This window comes from Biomphalaria glabrata, chromosome 1, assembly GCF_947242115.1.
Source record: "Biomphalaria glabrata chromosome 1, xgBioGlab47.1, whole genome shotgun sequence".
NCBI lineage: Eukaryota > Metazoa > Mollusca > Gastropoda > Planorbidae > Biomphalaria > Biomphalaria glabrata.
Window position 1 is genome coordinate 85,676,062 of NC_074711.1, and position 22,888 is coordinate 85,698,949.

Below are 22,888 nucleotides of genomic sequence, written 5' to 3' on the forward strand. Positions count from 1 at the left end.
GTGAGAGTGAGAGAGAAAGAGAGAGAGTGAGAGAGAGAGAGAGAAAAGAATGTAGGGATCAGATCGTCACACAAACTCGCAGATATGTCGAATCGGACAACAAAAATATTATCAAATCTGTTCTAACAATCAAGAGTTACACTGAAAGAGACAGAGGGAGAGGGAGAGAGAGAGAGAGAGAGAGAGAGAGAGAGAGTATAAAATTAACACAGATTGTGAGAGCAAAAGCGAGTGTATAAGTATAGAGGAGGGATAGAAAGTAAAATTAAAACTCATTCCATACGTTAGTTTTTGTCAATGCAACGGAGCAAATAAATATGGCTGAACAATTTTCTAGTGATAGTATTGTATGTTCTTATATACAATAATTTTTTTTAGTTTTTATTGCAAGTAGCATATCTATTCTTTGACATTCAATAAGGAATGTGGTACATCAAACATTAATAAGATAATTACAGAAATAAAAAAGTTATTAAACTTTAAGTACAACACTGAGGAAAAAATATTAAAAATAAAAATTTAAGCTCAACTTACGGTTATGGAAATCCATAAATATTAATCCGATGAAGCTGATTTTTACATAATTTTTTACCAAAATATGTTTCTAAGACAATATGAAAGTTTCTTTGAAATAGAACAAGAAATAAAAAAGTTATGAATATTTTTGTCCACACACCTGAATTTTGTTTACACATTTTCTAAGGACAACTGAACTTTTTACACTGTAGTATACAAATTCTAAAGATAAAAACGTTTAACAGCCAACTAGGGGGGAGGAGATTTGGAGCCTACATCGACTTTCTTGGTTCTCACACAGTCAAAATCTTTGGACCATGTGGTAGTGTTTGCAGTTTTGATGCGGAGACCATGGCAGTCTGTGAAGCCTTAAAAGTCATTGACTCTCAACTCGGCGAGGGACATTTGAGGGCAACACAGATTGTTGTGGTCACTGACTCAAAATCTGTACTACATGCTTTGCAAAGCCCCGGACCATGGCCCCCCAATATCAACACTGTCATCATGGCTTCACATAACATCAAACAACGCTATGGCACCCCTGTAATAATGCAGTGGGTACCGAGTCACATAGGTGTGACTGGCAACACAATCGTAGACTCTTTGGCCCACCAGGGAGGGCAAATTCCACCCACTGATCAGGCTGTAAGCTTTCATCAAGCCCTGGCTATAATACAAAAAACAGAAATGGAAAAGTGGTTTGAGTGCTGGGACAAGTCCCAAAAAGCCCGTGGAGTCTGGGAGCGCATGAGGCGCCCTGACCGCACTTCCCCGTGGTGGAGGCTGTCCAGGCCTGAGCAAGCTATTATAGCACAGTGCAGGACAGGCCACTGTCCTGTCGGCTCATATTTCTCTCGCCTATGGCCAAATTTCGATTCACGGTGCCCTCGCTGCGGGGAAGAAGAGGAAACCGTGCCTCATATTCTGTTTGACTGCCCCAGACTTGCTGATCTCCGTCTCGACAGGTCTGGGAAACCCAAAATTCTCGACCTGTATGGCGACATTCATGCACTACGCAAGACAGCAGGGTTTCTGTCCAGGGCTTTTGCAAGAGAGGATTTGAGCCTCTCAAGCCCTCACTCTAATGGAGTTTGATGATGATGAACAGCCAACTAAGTTATTGCCCTTCATAAAAGGATTTGAAGCCTCCTTTAGGATGTCTAATAGAACTACTTCTGTTTCATGCTTTTACATGGATTCTGATCTAAAACTAAAGCAGGTTCCTTCCTTTGTTTTGCTAGACTTAGACTGAGAGACACAGTCTCGAAGACTGTCAAGTTCTAGATCTAGATCTAAAATATCACTAGTTTACTTTCACTAGATCTATCATTATCCGATTCAGAATAAATAGAATCACCTGACTGGCTTCTTCAGCCGTTATACATTTGTATATAATATCCTTACGTCGAGAGTTATCACTGAAAGAAGCCATTGAATCAGCTGGTTTTGTTGTCACAAATGTTTGTGTCAAAAACTGTAACATAGTGTGGTAAAGTGTCTATAACAAAATAAAAAAAAACTGTGCTATAAATAAACCAAAACAACATAACGGTCGTTGAACCTCTTCTGAATAGAAGTAATGAAAAGTATTTAAAATAAAAGTACTTTAAAAAGTAGAAATACGCATTAAAAGAAACAATATACGTTTGGCGCAGCCTGCGGCAATACGTAGTCTATTGAAATCGCCTTGGCGCACTGTGCGGCTATACGTATCGAATGTAAAGTCCTGAGAGAGAGAACAATGAAGAAAGGTAAAGGTAGAAAAATAAGAGAGAGAGAGAGAGAGAATGCAAGAGACAGAGAGTGACAAAATGACAAATTAAGAAAGTGTGTGAGAGAGAGAGAAACAGTGATGGTGAGAGAAGAAGATAGAGCACATGAATGAAAGAAATAGAGACAGAGATAGAGAGAGAGAGAATGAAAGAGAAATATTAAGATATAAAATGAAAGACAGAGTGAAATAGCGAAATAGTGAAAGACAGAAAATGAAAAAGAGACAAATAGAGAGAACGAGATTTAAATAAACAAAATTAATTCCTTAAAAATTAAAGAATATCGAACATTACTGAATGTTTCTGTCTTAAGGGTTCATACTAACTTCATACTGTCCAGACAAGGATAAAGAGCAAAATTAGAAGATTTCTAAAAATCTCTCCATAATTAAGAGCACATTTTTGTTAAAGAAAATATTTCAACAAATTCTCCTCTTCAGGCTTAATTAAGCACTTTGCAAAATTAATATTCAATTTTTAAAATAATTAATTAATACTTTTTTTATATCATTAATGAAGACTTGACTTATTCAACGAATTCAACCAATGGTGAAGATTTCCTCAATTTTTTTTTTTTACTTTAACCGAAATTCAAATGAAAAGCAACTGACAACTAACCATTTCATCTTGCCCTGTGATATTTTTCGGTCAAAAGGCACTAAAGTACTTCAAATCGCTTAATGCAGCAGAAATTTTTAAGATCTAATTTGTATATATACACAAAAACACGTTTGGCGATACATGAAACTAGTAGGGCCTTAAGTTCAACATATGAACCAATGACAGACCCAATAGGACGATGGAAATCCTTTGAAAGACATTGAAATGTAAGAGAACATGACGTTTTTGGGTGAAGTCATCACTAAAATAAATACAACAAAGCTGAAACTGAAGAAAGAAAGCAAATGATAAACATATCTTTCGGCACACTCCATAAAACAGTATACATGATAGCGAATTAAAAATGTACATATTAAATCCTTATCAAATCTAACACATAATTCCAGAACAATAAATAAACAATTTTGAGAATTAATTGGTAGACTCTTAACTCTTATACAGCCACTTTAATAGAATCTCTAAGCCTAATTTAGCATTAATTCAAAGCCTAAGTTAGCATTAACTCTAAGCCTAATTTAGCACTAACTCAAAGCCTAATTTAGCACCAACTCAAAGCCTAATTTAGCACTAACTCAAAGCCTAATTTAGCATTAACTCAATGCCTAATACAGCATTAACTCAAAGTCTAATTTAGCATTAACTCAAAAGCCTACATTAGCATTAACTCAAAAGCCTAAATTTAGCATTAACTCAAAAGCCTACATTAGCATTAACTCAAAAGCCTATATTTAGCATTAACTCAAAGCCTAATTTAGCATTAACTCAAGCATTATTTTAACTTTTCTTTATTTCTCTTTCTCCCACTTAATTATTCCACCCCTCCCCTATCGTGGAGACACTCCATGGCCAAACTTTCGTGTGGACAAGTTTGTTTCTATGTTAAACATCTGAAAGAAACAAACTCCAACACCAAAAATATATTCGTAATTTCAAAACAATTATCACTGCCCTTAGCACATTATCCTAAACTTTTTCTGATTTTGAAAAAAAAAAAGATATATTAGCATAAGAGATTACAAAAGGATGCCAGTTATTTTTGTTTTGTTTTGTTTTTTTTTTTTTGTGTTCCAGTTCAGATTTTACAATGTGTAAAACCTTTCGTCTTCACTCTCTTCTTGTTTCAGTTCTTTTCGTTTCTTTCCGACGTTTCCAGATTTACATTTTTTAGTTTATCAGCCATCTTATTTAAGCCTTTGGTGACTTAAAAAAAAAAGGAAGTTGTGTTATAAAGTTCAGTGTTAGTGTGAGAGGGGGTAACTGCTGTGTGGGCGACATCCTTTCCGACCATAAACAATGCCCAGGCTTTCATCTCACTTGCTCTGAGATGAACCATAGTCGTTCTACGACTGAAGGAGGCCAATGATGGTGATGATGATATATGCAGGGCGTTTTTTTTGTGACGGTATATATATATATAAATATATATATATATATATATATAGAGAGAGAGAGAGAGAGAGATTGATTGATTGATGGATTGATTGATTGTAATTCTGTAATAACGTTTTGTGTTCTAAAAGGCCGGATTAACTTATTTTATACTATTTGCTCTGTTGATACGTTGTTTGTTGCACTTAAGAACTCGCGACTTTAAGTAATATTATATCATTACAAGTAAACAGTCTCACGGTTTATTCAACAACACCTTTACTCTACACTACCAACCACCACCAATTTTATATATATACATATATATATATATATGTATATGGGGAAGGGGTGATTTGGTGTGCTGTGAGTTGGTGTGTGTGTGTGTGTTTGTGTAAGTCACTCACCACATCGATAATCTGCTGTAATATTATTCCAAAGCTGACATTTATAGGCTCGGACTCGTTGACCACGGGGCGCTCCAGTTTGTTGTAAACCGACTCCTCGAACAGATGACGCAGGACCCTCCTCTCGTGTTCGCCCTGCCGACTTCCTTGTGGGCATACCATTTGGAAGCAAGAAGAAGTAGAAGAAAACAAAAAACCAAGTTATTAGGTTTAAAGAGCTAAAGAGAAAAATACTGAAACAATGTTGATAACACAAGGTCTCAGTTGGAAATAGCACTACAGAAATCTTAATCAGTGGATGTTCTAGGTTTTAAAATTATATATCATTTCTTTAGGTACGTTCGTTGACTTAGTTTACAGTATCTGTAGATTTGTAAGGATTACAAAGGAAGGCTGCCTGGTCGTGCGGTTTGCGCGCTGGACTGTCGTTCAGATTTATCGATGGTCGAGGGTTCAATCCCTACCCGCTCCCATCCCCCGTCGTCCTGCGGGAGGTTTGGACTAGGAAGTAATTATCTTCAACTCTGAAGGAGCATCCGAAACATGTAAAACAAACATTTTACTGTTGACTTTTTCTTATACAAATATAAATTACGTACACTTCTTGCTGCCCCTAGCGCCCTGGGTGCTTGGCACCCTCGGCACGCCCCTGGGTGCACTCATACTTTCTGTGTATTTTTCTCGTTGATAGTTAAGTTGACTTATAATGTTTCTGTGGCCAAGGGTTAACGAGCAGGGTGCCATGTTGCCAGCACATAAAACCAACCGCCTTTACTTTCCCCAACTAAAGCCAGGTACCCATTGGAGTTAAGTCAACTCAGTGTCGTCCAAAAAATTCCGAAATTCAAAATCTCAGTCTTTACCGAGATTTAAACCCAGGACGCCAGGTTCGGAAGCAAAGCGCTTAACCACTCAACCACCGCGCACCATCACGTTAATAGTTAACAACTAAAAGTACTTTGGGAGAGTACACAATTTTATCGGTCACGTGATCTAAGCTTTTCCTAGAATTCATCACAGTGATCGCTGAGCCACGTTTAGCCTCTTTCCTATAGCTCGGGCAATCGCCCCCTATGCGAAATGGGGACCGTACTTCTTATGAGATTCGCGTAACATATCCTTAGGCTAGGCATACCATGATACCATGTTTCACAATCAGCCATGTTTCACAATCAGCCATGTTTCACAATCAGTCATGTTTCACAATCAGTCATGTTTCACAATCAGTCATGTTTCACAATCAGCCATGTTTCACAATCAGCCATGTTTCACAATCAGTCATGTTTCACAATCAGCCACGTTTCACAATCAGCCATGTTTCACAATCAGCCATGTTTCACAATCAGCCATGTTTCACAATCAGCCATGTTTCACAATCAGCCATGTTTCACAATCAGTCATGTTTCACAATCAGCCATGTTTCACAATCAGCCATGTTTCACAATCAGCCATGTTTCACAATCAGTCATGTTTCACAATCAGCCATGTTTCACAATCAGCCATGTTTCACAATCAGCCATAACTTTTGGAGCAGAAAATTGGAAAACAAAACAAACGGCCATCACCGTCTAACACAGCGGTTCTCAACCTTTTAAGCTCGGCGACCCCTTTTTACAATCCCCCACTCTGCCGCGACCCACACACACACACGCATACAGCAATAGAGTAGACAATACCAATCCATATTTTCGATGGTCTTAGGCGACCCCTGGCAAATGGCCAATCGACCCCCAAGGGGGTCGCGACCCACAGGTTGAGAACCCCTGGTCTAACAGAAGAGCTTAAATCCTTAGACGCTAGCTGAAAAGAGGCAGTGGATGTCGCTTCTGACCGATCTTAAGGGAGAGAGCGTTCGTACTAATCTTTATTTTAGATCTCTTGTAATCTGGATCCATTGTTCTATTGATCTCTGCACCAGAGACATATTCACTAGATTTGTATGTGTGATGCTGTGTTTGTTTTTGGTTATTATTATTTGACTATTCAAGTTAAAATAGTTACCTTTCAATAGAGAAAGCAGAAGCCACAGCACTGGCATATGGAATGCGATCTCCATTGGTCAAGATACAAGAGCAACAAAATGTGGGTTCTTTCTTCGGTTCCAATGGACATTACGCCTTGTTCACAAAGCTTCTGAAATCAAAGATAAGTAAACCTGGGTTTTTATCAAAATTGTAAATGTCGGGGATTTTGTTCTCATATAGTTCGCTAAGGTTTTCGTTCGGCCAGTTAAGACATGCTAAAAATAAAATTGACGTAAGTTCTTTAAACACATTCATCTAAGGCAGCGGTTCTCAACCTTTTAGGCTCGGCGACCCCTTTTTACAATCCCCCACTCTGCTGTGACCCCCCCAACACACACACAGCAATAGAAGAATGGACAAAAACAATCCACATTTTCGATGGCCTTAGGCGACCCCTGGCAAATAGTCAATCGACCCTCAAAGGGGCGCGATCCACAGGTTGAGAACCCCTGATCTAAGGTTTGAGAAGACATAGCCACCCAAGCTACATTGCATCTGGTCGAAGTTTTAGGAACTCTTATGTCACGGCTTCTGTTGGCTACAGTAGAAGAATGTTATAGAACATCTACATGGAAAAATTGCAAAATGTAACTGTGACATATATGTTGTGTGTGTGTGTTTGTTTGTTTGTTTTCTTGTAGTCTCCCTTGTTCTACTGTTCAGTATGTTCACGTGTTCACGGTTTACTCTGAAGTGTGTCAGTAGTGTGTACTGTGTAGTCACTGTGTATTAGTCTCTGCTGGTCGTCCTATCTTTGTTTCACGTAAATAAAAATGGAGTGTAACTTTTAAACATCAGTATTGTTAGTGTATTGTGATAATATAACAGTAACTTGTACTTAATCTATAGGCCCTAATATAAAGCAGAAAGTAAGGTAGGTAGGTGGGTGGGTGGGTGTGAGAGAGAGTGTGTGTATGAGAGTGTGTGTGTGTGATTGTGTGTGTGTGAGTGTATGTATGTATGTATACAATATATACATACCGAATAGAAATCAAAACCGTTTGATCAATCTTGATAAAATTTGACCTAAATGCTCCTAGGGTACTAACTGGAACAGTAACGTATGTAAAGTAGCCATAAATCCAGCTTAAGACGCTCAAAAAAAAAAAGTTCCCAACTCTATGAAAATATTACTATTTCATGGATCTAGGTCATATAGCCATGTTTACATGAGACAAGACCGAAAGGATCTAGATCTAATTTTAAGACCTACACTTCGCAAAGATAGTTGTTTTATTTACTTTGACACATATAAATATATAATATTGTCTATTCATTTCATTATTTAATCAAATTAACCTTCATATTTGTGTTTCAAAAGCATTTTTACATAAATTCGTTCCTCATATCTACGTATTTAGACATCCTGACGTACTTTATATCCCATTCATCGCGCGCTTCTTTCATTTTAATAGCTAAAATTTATCTATATTAAAGAAACCTTTAACAAATCGGGTAAACCCGTTTCATAGTATTTTATATTAGATATGAATGTATCGGCTTAACGGGTAAACCCATTTTCACAGAACTACTTTTATTTTCTTTGCGAAAGAGAAAAACTTGAAAGGATCATTAGCTAAGTTTGACAAACATCTAAATCCAATCCCCTAGATTAGTAATACACAAACTAAGGCCCGCAGGCCGCGGGTAATATCCGGCTAGTTTTTAATATGAGCTTTTAAATTCATGAGCTCAAAATCCTGGGTGGTTGGATGGGCGCGATTTCGAAAACGGCTCGAAAGATTTTTCTAGAAATTTGACAGTGTATGTGGTGTTTATCTTTGGGGAAAATATTACTAGCTATTTAGAAACACGGGGAAAAACTCTAGTTTGAGTTTTATAATTGTTTCATTTGTTGTTGATGTAGTTTTGTTTAGATTTTTTATTTTTGTTTTCGACTAAATATGTAATGGTAATGTCAGTTTCAGGGCCGGTTTTCACAAAGCTTTATTGTGTCGCTGATGTAATTTAATGTAATTGATTTATAAGATATATTAATTAAAAACTGTGCTTCCAAGTCTATGGGGTTCTAATAACGAAACATCGACCAGCCACATTGAAGATTTGGGAAACTGACACACGGATTGGTTGGACTTAGACTTTGATCCTCCAGCATTGCGTGACAAGCTGTCCATGACCTCTAACATTGGTACCACGACCTTTATCATTGGTACCATGACCTTTAGCATTGGTACCACGATCTTTAACATTGGTACCATGACCTTTAGCATTGGTACCACGATCTTTAACATTGGTACCATGACCTTTAGCATTGGTACCACGATCTTTAACATTGGTACCATGACCTTTAGCATTGGTACCACGATCTTTAACATTGGTACCATGACCTTTAGCATTGGTACCACGACCTTTAACATTGGTACCACGACCTTTAACATTGGTACCATGACCTTTAACATTGGTATCACGACCTTTAACATTGGTACACTGTCTCCACAAAGATCTGTCACTGGCAATGTCTGAAGCCTCTTTCTACCTGGTGTCCAGTGCTCTGGGGTCCTCCATGAAAGTGTGACGCCATGTTATACGAGGACACTGATGCTCAAAATATGGTCCTCACTTTCTCTCTGATGGATTGGTACCATGACCTTAAACATCGGTACCATGATCTTTAACATGATCTTTCATATATCACATTTATTAATGTAAGTACTAGATCCACAGATTTCTAATAAAATTGTTTCAGGTCAATTTCATTTCGTTATTGTACCTTTTCGGTCATGTGGCCCGCGATAAGAGTGTCGGAAATCAAAATGGCCCGAAGGTCGAATTAGGTTGGGCATCACTACCAGAGGGCATGAAGAGGGCATGAAGATCAAATTTGGCCGTGGGGGGGGGGGGTAAGGATAATGGGTATTGATTAAAATGAAAGTTTGTGTTCAGTCTTATCAATAATAATGCGCACATCTTTCCAGTCTTCCGCCTCTCTCTCTCTCTCTCTTCTCTCTCTCACTTACTCAGTCTCTCTTTTCTCCCAATTGTCAATCATTCACGATACAGGACTCATTAAATAATGTAATTTCTAAAACATGTTATTTTTTATATATAGTTACATTTGCACTTGAATTGATTTTTTTTGGTTCATTACTTCCCCTTTTTAAATAAATCAATACCAAGTAATGTGACAGGACCAAAACAATATGTTGTGACAAAAGAATAGTCTCCCTTGTTAGTTGTCATGGAAGCCAATGCAACTAATGTTTAATATTTAGAAAGCTCACATTGTCTGTCTGACCAAAAATATTGTACATATTATTTCTCCCTCACCCAATCTCGGATAAAGCTGAACTTTTGCAGAATTTCTTCTTTTATCTGACAACACAAGAATCAATAACAAATATTAATCAATTGTTAGTAAAAATGTTTTACATGTTTCGAATGTTCCTTCAGAGTTGAAGATAATTTACTTTCTAGTCCAAACCTCCCGCAGGACGACGGGGGATGGGAGCGGGCAGGGTTTGAACCCTGGACCATCGATAAATCTGAACGACAGTCCAGCGCGCAAACCGCACGACCAGGCAGTTGATTAACTATTGGAAAAAAATTTTTTTGCTATCTTGAACAAGGGAAAGAAATAGTACTTGACAGTTGTGGTGGTATAAGTTGAATTATACCCCTTGAGGACCCTCGAACCCTTAGTAAACATTTTTTATGCATTTAAAGAACGATAATGTAAACATTCAACAAGATACCCCCTTCTTCCCTCCCCTTTTCCCAACTGGTCCAGACAAGTGATAGGATCGTAGCGCATTGAGAAAGATAAAAGCTAAACAAAAACAATCGGTAAAAAATTATTTCCAATCTTATTGATTTTTTATGTCGAAGTCGATGATTAACCTAATAACGAGCTATAATTATTTACTCCGACTTGTTCACGTTGTTAATACCAAACAACAGACAATACAACGTCATTCAAAGGGACATTATTCTTACTTTTAATAATTACTCTCGCAATTAGAATATTACTTTTTAATTATCTTTTGTTCCACTTCTTCCATTGTATTCTAAATCTTAACCTTCACCTTTCACCTGGCCACCGCCCTCTAATCCTACGACCTGGTTTTTTTGTTTTTTTTTTTCATTTGTTTTTTTTTAATGTCAGCTGTCATGAAAGCTATTGTAGTAAGCACTCTAATCCTTTTTGACATGTTTAAATAGTTATTGGTAATGCCATCATCATTGCTGGCAAAATATAACACAAAGTAGCATTTTGTAATTGATTTTTTAGCATTAAAATGATTGGATTAGCAACACAAATTAGAATAAAAAGATACGATTTTTTTTTTGTGACCAAACTTAAGAAAAAGTTGGCAAGTGTTTGAAGCATGGCGCAGATTTTGTAAGTGCCACCTATTATATTGTTAGAATATAAAGCTCCACTGTCAGAGTAGATTGTCAAAAGAGTCAGGCTAGTCAGATTGTCAATGACTAAGCCATCCAGGCTAGTCAGACTGTCAATGACTAAGTCATCCAGGCTAGTCAGACTGTCAATGACTAAGCCATCCAGGCTAGTCAGACTGTCAATGACTAAGTCATCCAGGCTAGTCAGATTGTCAATGACTAAGTCATCCAGGCTAGTCAGATTGTCAATGACTAAGCCATCCAGGCTAGTCAGACTGTCAATGACTAAGTCATCCAGGCTAGTCAGACTGTCAATGACTAAGCCATCCAATTGACTACGTCATCCAGACTAGTCAGACTGTCAATGACTAAGTCATCCAGAATAGTCAGACTGTCAATGACTAAGTCATCCAGACTTTTAGACTGTCAATGACTAAGTCATCCAGACTAGTCAGACTGTTCAAGAGAAAAATAAATATGTATAGAGCGCAATCTATTCGTTAAAAAAAGCGATACGCCACGTCCACCAGAGGAGGACACATTAAGGGGGTCCTGCAGGATGAAAAGTCAAAATGTTCTGCTTTCAATCTTTGTTTCATTCATGAGTCGAATTAATTCACCCATATATGTAGCAGCATTCTACTCAAAGACTTGTTTCAAAGTAACCTGTTACTCAGATCTCTTCAAGAAATAGAATTTTATCTTTTCAATGGCGCTCACTATCTTATCTTATTTTATACAGACGTTGCTTCAAAAAAGAAGATGATTACGTCCTACGCGTCATGCATTCAGTCATGCATATTACTAATGGTAGAAAGATGATTTTCTCTTAGCGATTCACAGTGAACAAATAAGATTACAAGACACAGTCTCACATAGTGCACTCGTACGCAAATGTGAATGGGGTTCATTCGGGTGCTCCATTATTATGAAAATGGGAATGGGGTTCATTCGGGTGCTATATTATTATGAAAATGTGAATGGGGTTCATTCGGGTTTTCCATTATTATGAAAATGGGAATGGGGTTCATTCGGGTGCTATATTATTATGAAAATGTGACTGGGGTTCATTCGGGTGTTCCATTATTATGAAAATGGGAATGGGGTTCATTCGGGTGCTATATTATTATGAAAATGTGAATGGAGTTCATTCGGGTGCTATATTATTATGAAATATATTATTATGAAAATGTGAATGGGGTTCATTCGGGTGCTATATTATTTTGAAAATGTGAATGGGATTCATTCGGGTGCTATATTATTATGAAAATGTGAATGGGGTTCATTCGGGTGTTACATTATTATGAAAATGTGCATGCGGTTCCTTCGGAACATTATTAAGAAAATTTGTTGCTTTTAAAATGTTTGACTTGTTTCGGATTTTCCTTCAGAGTGGAAGTCCAAACCTTCAGCAGGACGACGGGGGATGGGAGCGGGCAGGGTTTGAATCCGGGACCATCGATAAATCCGAACGGCAGTCCACCGCAAACCGCACGACCAGGCAGCCATGTGCAATGGGGGTTCATCCGAGTGTTGGCAATTTGCTTGAGAAATAAAGCGGTAGTTGTTCATCCGTTGATTTACTGAAAATAGGCCTTAAACCTAATGTTACGTTTTATTTTATAGTTATTGTTATCTTTTGTCGTCCTTCTTTTGAAGGCAATGTTGTTGTTGTTTTGTGTCTTTTATAGGTCTGCACGTCTCTAGAGTAGAAACCCTAGTCAAATCTGACACAATATATGGCTTTGTGACATTTGATATTGATTACACGGGATTTTAAAGGTGACATGGGTCATTTGTGGTCACCAAGAAGTACATAGAAGCCTAATTCAGAAAGCACTGGATGTGTGTTTTGTGTGTGTGTGTGTGTGTTTATGTATGTTTGTGTGTTTGTTTTATGTGCGTGAATGTTGTTCGTGTTTGCCTCAATATTGTTATTGTTATAGTGGTTATGCTGGGGTGGACAACTGTAGTCAAACCGAATTGGTATTGGTTTGGACCAATAAAAATTATCTAATCTAAATACATATTTGAAATCTATAAATACAACGATATAATATAGGACTCTGATACCGATGTTCCTCTCATCCCGAATGAAGACACAATAATTAAAAGCTCAGAATTGAACGCGCAAAGAAAAAAATGAAGAGATCGATCTGTACGTGTGTGTTTGTGTGTGTGTGTGTATGGGGGGAGGTAATTAATGAATAGATAGAAAGAGAATGGATTTGCACAAATTCACATTCATCTTTGCTTGATTTATTCAACATCACCTCAACACACGACACAACTGGCAAGTGGCCTCTAACCGAATCTCAATCTGAAATAAAAACATCAATTCCTTTAAGCCAGGATTTATTGCAAAGTCAATGCCAAATTAGTGGCCTCTCGCTCTGCGTTCACATTCTCTTAAACCCGTAATTAATTCGATTTCATTCCTCCATTGATAAAAAAAATGTTTCCTTTAACCCAAGAGATCTTTATGAGGCAGTAACAATCTGGCAAAAGAAATTCATGAACTGGATCAATCCTACTTGGTATTGTTGTGCCATTTCTTTTATTAGACATCAGAGTAATAACAGACTTCAAAGCTTTGTGTGTGTTTTACAATGCAAAACAAAACATTATCATACACCAGGGGCGGCCAAACTTCCGAGCGCCAATTTTTTTTTCAGATGCGCCACTTCAAATGTTACAAGTTTCATTCCTTTAAAATATAGTAATTAGTACATATTTTGGTCAGTTATATTAGTGTTATTTAGAGGAAAGGATCTACGAGAGAAAAAAAAATTACTTAATGAGTCTGTCTTTGTTAACAATTTAAGTTTCCTTTTATAATTTTAAGTACCTAAAAGTTATTATTTTTATACGGCCTATAAACTACTCATTATTCGTGGACTTTGTTAGCAGTTTTTAAAAAAGACTATTTCATATGCAGGCATATATATATAGCTTTAACTAGCTTTAGCTGTTCAAATTTAGCTGATTTTATCAATTTCTCTAAGAGCACAAAGCTTAAATAGGTAACATTGAAAATTCCCAACGCTAAAGAAAGAGAGAGCACACATGTGCACAATGTCGACAATAACATAAAACCAACGTGTTCTGGTTTTTTTCTCTTATATTACATAATTATTTGTAGATTTTTTATGAACATGTCGGTAGATGCGGGCATCGTAATAGCTAGTTAAATAAATTCTAGATGAACTTTTTTTTTCTAGAATGCATTCTTTGACTTAACTTTGTTCTCGTCAGGGAAATGAGCCATTTTTTATCGTGCAATGCGCAAATTTTGGCGTATGAGCCCTAGGTTGGTCACCACTGTCATACACGTATACTTTGTTTAGAATATAAATTGTTTACTTTTAATTATACATAGCTACTGCAAATAGCGAATCTAAAACAGACACAATATACAGACGTGAGGTTTATATTAATCTAGCTGGATATGACCCGGGCCCGCGGGCCTTAGTTTGTGTATCACTGATCTAATGCATTGGATTTAGATCCATGTCAAACGTGGCGAGATGCTCCCTTAACACTTTCTCATTTTCACACGAAAATGAAAGTAGACTCTGTAAATGGGGTTTACCCGTTTAGCCGAGATATTCATATCAAATAAAAAATAACTGTGTAAACGAGTTTACCCGATTTGTTACAAAGTTTCGTTCTTCGATAAAGATAATCTTATGTAATTGTTTGTTGTTGTTGTCATCTTTAGGGCCTTCTTGTTGTGTGAGAGACATTTAACATGCACTACAAAGATAGAGGCACATTTCTTATTCCATACGCTAGAACAAGTACAAGTGCTCCTTCTTCCCTAGTGCCATAAAAAATGTAATAGTTTGCCTCAATCAGTCATGAAAACCAAAGACTTAGCCGAGTTTAAGTCATGTTTTGTTTTTACATGTTTCGGATGTTCCTTCAGAGTTGAAGATAGTTTACTTCCTAGTCCAAACCTCCCGCAGGACGACGGGGGATGTGAGAGGGCAAGATTTGAACCCTCGACCATCGATAAATCCGAACGACAGTCCAGCGCGCAAACCGCACGACCAGGCAGCCATCATTGATTAACATGCATGACTAGATTGACATATGAAATGCGTTGGACGTAGTTATCTTCTTTTTTGAAGTAACGTGTATAATCTATAAGATAAGATAAGATAAGATACGCAGCTTTGATATTTAGAATTCAAGAAGTAAGGGCAATATTAGGCCTTATAAAAAAAACAAACTATTTTTACTTTATGTTGAGAATACAATGTCATTAAAATCTCGCCAGGAAACGGCTTTGTCTGTATTAGCAGTGTAAAAATATGCAGGTCCCAACTTGGTTTGCTTAGCCATTCGAAACACTACACTCCTCCTTAATCTCCGGACTCGAAAACATCGCCATTATTATTGGTGTAGCTGCACAGTGATGCCCAAAATACGGCCCGCGGGCCACATCCGGCCCGTGACGTGGTTACATCCGGCCCGCCGAGATGCTGACACAAAGTGTAGACACACCCCTCCAAAAACAAAAGGTCAAATTAGGTTGGGCTTCACTTGTAAAGAAAGTGTAGCTGTTTAAAAAAAAAGAACAATATCTAAACGTCATTATGAAACAAATATGACGGCATTCTTGGTTTGAGCCGCGAATAAAAAGATTGTTAAACTACGCCTACAGATTGGAGATCGATGGAAATATTTAGCAAAATAAGCGACAAGAAAATGAGTTGGTGGTAAAGCTACCTACAATGTTGCTTTTATTGTAAGTACAGAAATTAAACCATTTTCTAATGCGTGAAAAAAAATGCAACTACTAGATCCACGGGTTTCTAATCAAATAGTCTCAAATTCAGGTAAATTTCATTTCGTTTTTGTTTTGCGCATTTTCGTTCATGTGGCCCGCGACACGAGTGTCAGAAATAAAAATGGCCCACAGGTCGAATTTGTTTGGGCATCACTGGTGTAGCAGATCGTTGCATATTCTGAAAATACAGACTACATATGTACTGAAAGATGTCAGGATTAAACGAAAATGAAATTAGCGACTGGGCTTAAAAATTGCACATTCACAATTATTTGCGTGCCTCCGTGGCCTAATGGATAAGGCACCGGCCTCCTAAGCCGGGGATTGCGGGTTCGAGTCCCGTCGGAGGTGTTTGAATTAAATCTTTTTTTTTTATTGCCCGTGCAATTTGCAATTGACTCTATTTTTTTTTTTTTGTGAGTTTTCTTCTTCTTTTTACAAACTTATAAAGGCAAAAAGTATGAGCTGGTGAAAATGACAACATAAAAAAATACTTTTAAAAACCCAACAACAACAAGAGCAACCTAGCAAAGTTAGAGTTTCTAAGTTGTTGTTTTTTCACTACTATATTATCACAAGGATAGGATTACAACTAATTTTTTCCAAATTTTAGATTTTAGATTTAGACCAAGTAGATATAGGCGGATCCGTTAGTGATTCGACGAGGGCCGCCTCTGAGTTTGTGTGATAACACAAACTCTCTTTGTAATTTTTTTTTTTAACAAATAATGGTTAATTAAAATAGGAATCAAATGTTCACTTTGCATCAAGTAAAATAATAATATTTAATTAGTTCATTTAAAGTCGGAAACAATGCAGCTTTTATTGTTAACCGACAATTTAGAATGTAGATTGAAATATTCCTAGATGTTAGTCTGTTCCATCTAAACTATAACGCCCTTACTGGATGAAGACCAGTCTAGTTGTTTCTGTTTAAAATGTAGACTATATTTGATATGTTCATTATGATTTTGTTTTCATCTTTTACTGATTAATTATTAACGTAATCATTAATTCACATGCACGACCAGATTAACACATAGACAGGGGCGTAGTGAGCAAAACGTGCGCCGGGGGCAAGAAACTTTGTTGGCGCCCCCCTTCCCCCCCGGCTCTCCATTTTCCCTGAACATCACACAGTAATATAGGCTTATAAATAAAAAGCATTAAATAATAATAATAACCTTAGAATGTATTACCTAACTAAAATATCTACAATATTGTGTGCCTTTCTGCGTATGGCGCCCTCCTCCTGAGGGTGGCGCCCGAAGCATTGTGCCCCCCCTTGCCACCCCCAATACGCCACTGCACATAGATACTCGTGGGCCATACTAATCTTTTTTTTTTGTAAGAATGTTTGTAATTTATAAGATAAGATAATAATGGAAATATTTATCATGTGTCCATTGATGGTTGACTTCTAGAGCCAAAATTCTGTTAGTCGTAATGTATTTGAACTAATAAAACTTTCAATAATTTGAATAACTTCCTTTTGTGAACAAACTAAATAGAACATTATCAATAATATAGACAAAATCAAGTTGATATGAATGTACTAATAAATGTACTAGACTTCAGTAATAGTATTCTTTAACAAAATCTTACTGCAATAACATAGCCGTTCAGTCTCATGTTCTGTAGTCGTCTCCCCTAACTAAGACCAAGTGACGACAATGCCACCTATGCTGCATCATTCACAACCAATCGCTAACCTCTATCCACCGTCACCATATAAACACACAGACACACAGACCATAACAATCGAACACTGCAGACAGCGGCATTTCCTCTTCCGATACAAGTTTACACATTGCGTTTCTATCAATATTCAGAGACTCAGACCCCCTTCACCCCAACTACCCCTTTCTCCTCTTTCGAGAATCGCCTAGATGTGGGATGTTGAAGTGATTCGTGAGTTGCTTGGATTGGAGCTCATTTGATCTGTCCACCTCTATTTTCACCCCGCTGACACAATGGCGGAACCGGAAACACAGCAGAAGTGACATGTGAATTAAATCAGAGCCTTCCTTTCTCACGCCTTACAAAATGGGTCTTTCTTTTGTAGTGGCAGTGAAGGAAACAGGGTGATGACAGTGGCAGGCGCCAGAAACGAATGTCTCTGCCTGTCTTCATACCTCGCCTCTCTGAAGAAGGGGTCAATAAACTAGAAATGAACAGGAAATATAAAACAGAAACCACCTTTCTAGTCAAGACAATTAATTGGTGCGTTTAATGACTGTGTATCTGTTTTGTTGCTCTCTCTCTCTCTCTCTCTCTCTCGCTCTCTCGTACGCTCTCACACAACACACTATTCAATCTTTCCCATTCTTTATCCCTCACTCACAATATTCTTTCTCTTTCATACCACTCTCTCTCTCTCTCGTTCTCCTTCTAGATAGATAGATAGATTATATTCATTATTTATATATAAATATATAAGATATATACGATCTTCTCAATCAGGCCTTCTGCAAACATTGCTAAACATAACACAGCAGCACATCTAACAAGAACTTGACAACAAGAGCTTTAATAAACAATGTGGCGATTTAATTATAAATACATCAACAACAGCCAATAAACACAATTGGCTACACTAACTTCAAATGCTTTGCTACACAACAAATTTGCCTAACTAAACACTACAAGTCTCTCTTGCTCGTACAGCTACATTTTCGAGGACTCACTTTGTAGCACACAGTCCTTACTGCTTGCTGTCCTGGACTTAACTGTCCTATCTTACACACTGTCTCTAGACTCTAGACCGTGAAGGCTTTTTGTCACATGACCATAATACTGGTCATATTTGCGGTACTAGCAATAATGTCCCTTGTTCAACAGCCGTTAGAGAGTGAGAGAGAGAGAGAGAGAGAGACGGGGAAATTATGTATAATAATAAAAAGTATAAATTATTCACATTTTATTTAGGTTATGCTACAAAAGTTATATATTACAATGTTACACTAACTATTGCAAAACTATAAATTATGATCCTTTGTTAAGGAGAGAGAGATAGAGAGAAAGTGAGAGAGGTAGAGCGCGTGTGTGTGTGTGTGTTTGCAAGGTGATGATTTTTGTCTTTCGGAGATTTTATTAACAAAAAAATTATGTAAAATAAATTTAGACATTTCTGACTGAATGATTTTTATTTTTAAATCCTTAACCTTTAACACCAGGAAATATCATTTTTGCATCATTTGGAATTGTTAAGAAGATTTCAAATCTGTATGTCACGAAACAGAAATTTTGTCACGTGTCAGGGCGCGTGACCGGAAGTAGTTGTAGGTTAAACAAATCAGAGACACAACGTAACAAAGTGCAAAATAGAGACATTCTATGTGTATTTGTGTTCGTAATTAGGAAAGAAATTGGGCATGTTTAAGAAACAGTGGGTATAAAAGAGTGTAAATCATTAATGCAATAAATATACATTCTATTTGTAGGCATATCATTGTGTCACTAGCAGTCATGCGTCACTGACATCAACTTAAAGATTCAAGCAACGTCATAGCGTAAGACCTATGCCTTACAATAATCGTTCACTCCTGTAACTAGTGTAATGCTCGCGCGGACGGGCGCACCTAACGATAATGTCTTCTTTTCTGGATGCATCCTTAGGGCAAGGGACAGTACTCGCACTTCAGCAGACGTTAACCAAACTTACTTGTCAAATTCAAAATGATGAAAAGTTCTTGTTGAATGAGGTGAAGGTCCTTAGGCTGACAAAATGAGGCCCCCTCCCCCCCCCCCCTTTTTTTTACTGCTAGATGTGGGTAGAGGGAACCTAAAGAGGTTCCCTACTCAACTTTTACCTTGTAACTCGTCTTGTTATAGAAATCCCAACACAACCAGCACTTTCTAGGTTACATACATGATATTTTTCTTTACCATTTGTTCTTTATGCTTAAACAGAAGATAATTACATTTTACACGTATCCGAGTGTTAATTTAGCCGGAAATGTAAATCAGAGACTTAAACTCTGCCAGGTTATTGGTTTTCCTGGCTGATTCAGGCAACTAGTTCTGTGCTCTGTACTAGGCAAAAAAATAGCACCTATGAATTTGTCCTAGCATATGGAATAAGAAATGTGCTTTACCTTGTAGCTTTCTGGGTAATTTTTTTTTAGGTTATGATTTTGTATGTATAAATTATGGTTTAGTCTTTTATATTTTATTTCTGCTTTACCTTTTTCTTTTCTGAAGTAATAATAATAATCTTTGTGATCCATAAGTACGATTTGTCTTACAATTTGTGCATGACATGATTACACAAAACTAAGTGTCTCTAAATTTAGTGATTTTACTAATGGTGTTACTCTGGGAGGTCTGGACTCGGAAGTAGATTACCTTCAACCCTGAATGAGCAGCCGAAACATGTAAAACATTTTATAAACAAACCTTTTACAAACAAATATTTATTGTAATTCAAAAATCATATCCTTCACGATTCTCAGGAAGTAGAATTAAATAGATATATATATATAATGTTTAAAGAACTGTTTTGACATTTACCTTACCTTCAAATAAATACTTAGATCCCCCTAATAAAAAGTTCTGAATCCGCCCTTGCCTCAGGGCCTAGACATTTACTGATTATAACTGATGTAAACATGTAACTGTATACCTTCAATCAAACTATCCATTATAAAAGCTTTCGTTTGAAATCTGCTCAATACACTTTTATAAATCAGTTTCACTGAAAAATATTAATTATGAAGTGTTAAAATAACATTACTTTGTATATCCAATAACCCTGTGGTCTTTTATTCTCACAAGAAATATCTAAACATGGAGGAGATATACGTGAATAAAAATTTTTATGGGTTCCGGTCTTACAGAAAACTATCCTCGGACAATATCCGCGTGTTTAGTTTGGATTTCTGGGCTTATTTCTGCTGTTGACACAATTCTTTTCGACCAATCAAAATGTAAATTTTGTGTTGACCTCCAGAGAACCACCAGATTGACATTAGAGGTGACGTCGCTTGACCAACAGGGTTTACTTTTAATATGAATAAAGAGTTTCTGACAGAATGTTTTCTAAGAACAGTTTCTGGACAATGAAGCTGCCGTTTAAAAAAAGAGACCAATTCAAAAGCGATCATTTAAATGAGATATCATTTTTATCTTTGCCATGATTGGATCAATCCGAGCAAACTTCTTCGTTTGCAAATCAAAGCAAAAAAATATATATATTTTCAGCACTTTTTAGAAGTTATTGTTTAACCCATGTAGTTTGTTATAATATTAACTCCTTCTCTCCTAACTGACGATACCAGCGTTGATTCCACCAGAATGTGGTAAATAATTACGGAGAGAAAGAGTGAAGTATGATCAATTTATTGGTTTTATCACGACATTTACATGCTTTGTGAATCGTGGACTGTAACTGTAGATTTAGACAAAGAGGACCTAGCCATGAAATCGAGGTTATACTGTGATAGGCCTTGATCTTGTAGTTGTATGATGGCTGTCTGACTTCGACAGATTACTCAGGAGATGTTTGACTTTCTTGTACGGGTGTATTTGGATGCGTTTAACCTACTTATGAACAAGACCTACACATTATCTTATCTTATATAATACAGACGTTACTTCAAAAAAAGAAGATGATTACGTCCTACGCGTCATGCATTCAGTCATGTATATTAACCAATGAGTTAAATTCTGCGAAGTCACTGGTTTTCCTTGCTGGCTCAGGCAACCCTTTCCACGTGAGGACCAATCCTAGACCTTTAGAGACTTGAGTAAAGTTTAATACATAAAGGCCACAGTCGAGTCTGTGTCCGTAATACGATGTTGTCCTCTGAATTATTAACACCAACTAACAACAAAATAGATAAACTAAAACCTACTAATACATGATGTCACTAAATTTCGAGTTCAAAGTCTGTCAACCATGGTGCGTCTCTATACTAAGTGTCTAACAAGACACAATGATTCTAGGTATCACATACAAAGATCGTATCAAAACTGAAAAAGTACAAAACAATGGCTGTTGCGTCCCATGATGGTCAAAAATAACACGCAAACATAGACTGTACGGCCGTTTCAAGACAGCCGCGAACTGAGACATTTTTACGTCGGACTGCACCAGGGAAAATAAGAGACTGGATGTGCTTGTTAATCTTATCTTATAAATACAGACGTTACTTCAAAGATGATTACGTCCTACGCGTGTCCCTGGATCAATCTAGTCATGCAGTCAATGACTTAAACTCTGCCAAGTCGTTGGTTTTCCTGGTTGATTTAAGGGGAAGAACTCTGAACGTATAACAATATCTCTTGATAATGTAGAAGTTATTTCCCTTCTTCAATTAAAAAAACCCAATCAATTACCAATAATTAATTGACTAATCAGTTATTTTTTTAATTGATTCATGTTTTTGTTAAGTACAATAAATAATTATTTAAAGTTTCAACTTGATCCGAGAAAGGGTGTGGGAGAAATAACGCGTTCAAAATTTTTGCCAGACAGACAGATCGAATAAGCTTAGTAAAAGTTAATATTATCATACAATATATAGTTGATTGGATGCGTGGTGGCTGAGTAGTAAAGCGCTTTTGCTTCCAAAACGGGGCTCGAATCCTGGTGAACACTATAATTTTTTTATATTTCGACATCTTTGAGCCCCTCTGAGTCCACCCAGCTCTACTTGGGAAAAAAAGTAATGGCGGTTGGTCTTTAAGCTGCCCACATGACACCTTCGTTAACCGTGGGCAACAGGTGACCTTTATATCGCATGCCTTATAGATCGCAAGCTCTGAAAAGGCTTTATTTTACACAGTTGATTGAAGCAAAAAGTGATGGGACTATAGACAATCAATTAACACTGTATTTATCTAGTATGCTAATTGAAAATGACTTTTACTATTCGCTAGTTCATCATTGAACACTCCCACTGATACTGAAATTAATTACTTTTGGCATGTCGCAAATTAGGCCAACATGGATTTCATTCTTTAAAATAGATCTTAAGAGAATGACATGGCTATCCTTCAGATTATCTCACGTCAAGGCGA

At 37.0% G+C, this 22,888-nt stretch overlaps 1 protein-coding gene and 1 non-coding gene across 6 annotated transcripts in view; one reads left to right on the plus strand and one right to left on the minus strand.

Annotated features, from left to right (window-relative positions):
- Window positions 1-22,888, minus strand: part of LOC106063972 (neuronal acetylcholine receptor subunit alpha-7-like) — a 63,254-nt gene that overhangs the window by 39,657 nt on the left and 709 nt on the right. For 3 of the 5 annotated variants that reach the window (XM_013222461.2, XM_056018293.1, XM_013222459.2), the window contains exons 2-3: window positions 6,686-6,817; window positions 4,685-4,830 (exon numbers count right to left, since the gene is read on the minus strand). In XM_013222461.2, the coding sequence (XP_013077915.2) occupies window positions 4,685-4,830; window positions 6,686-6,740 (201 nt within the window). In that variant the 5' untranslated portion in view covers window positions 6,741-6,817. Of the gene's footprint in view, window positions 1-534; window positions 638-4,684; window positions 4,831-6,685; window positions 6,818-22,888 lie in introns of those variants that run through there. The other 2 variants (XM_056018294.1, XM_056018295.1) reach the window with 2 other exon arrangements.
- Trnar-ccu (transfer RNA arginine (anticodon CCU)) lies at window positions 16,144-16,216 on the plus strand. Its single transcript has one exon. It is a non-coding gene; the product is annotated as a tRNA-Arg (tRNA).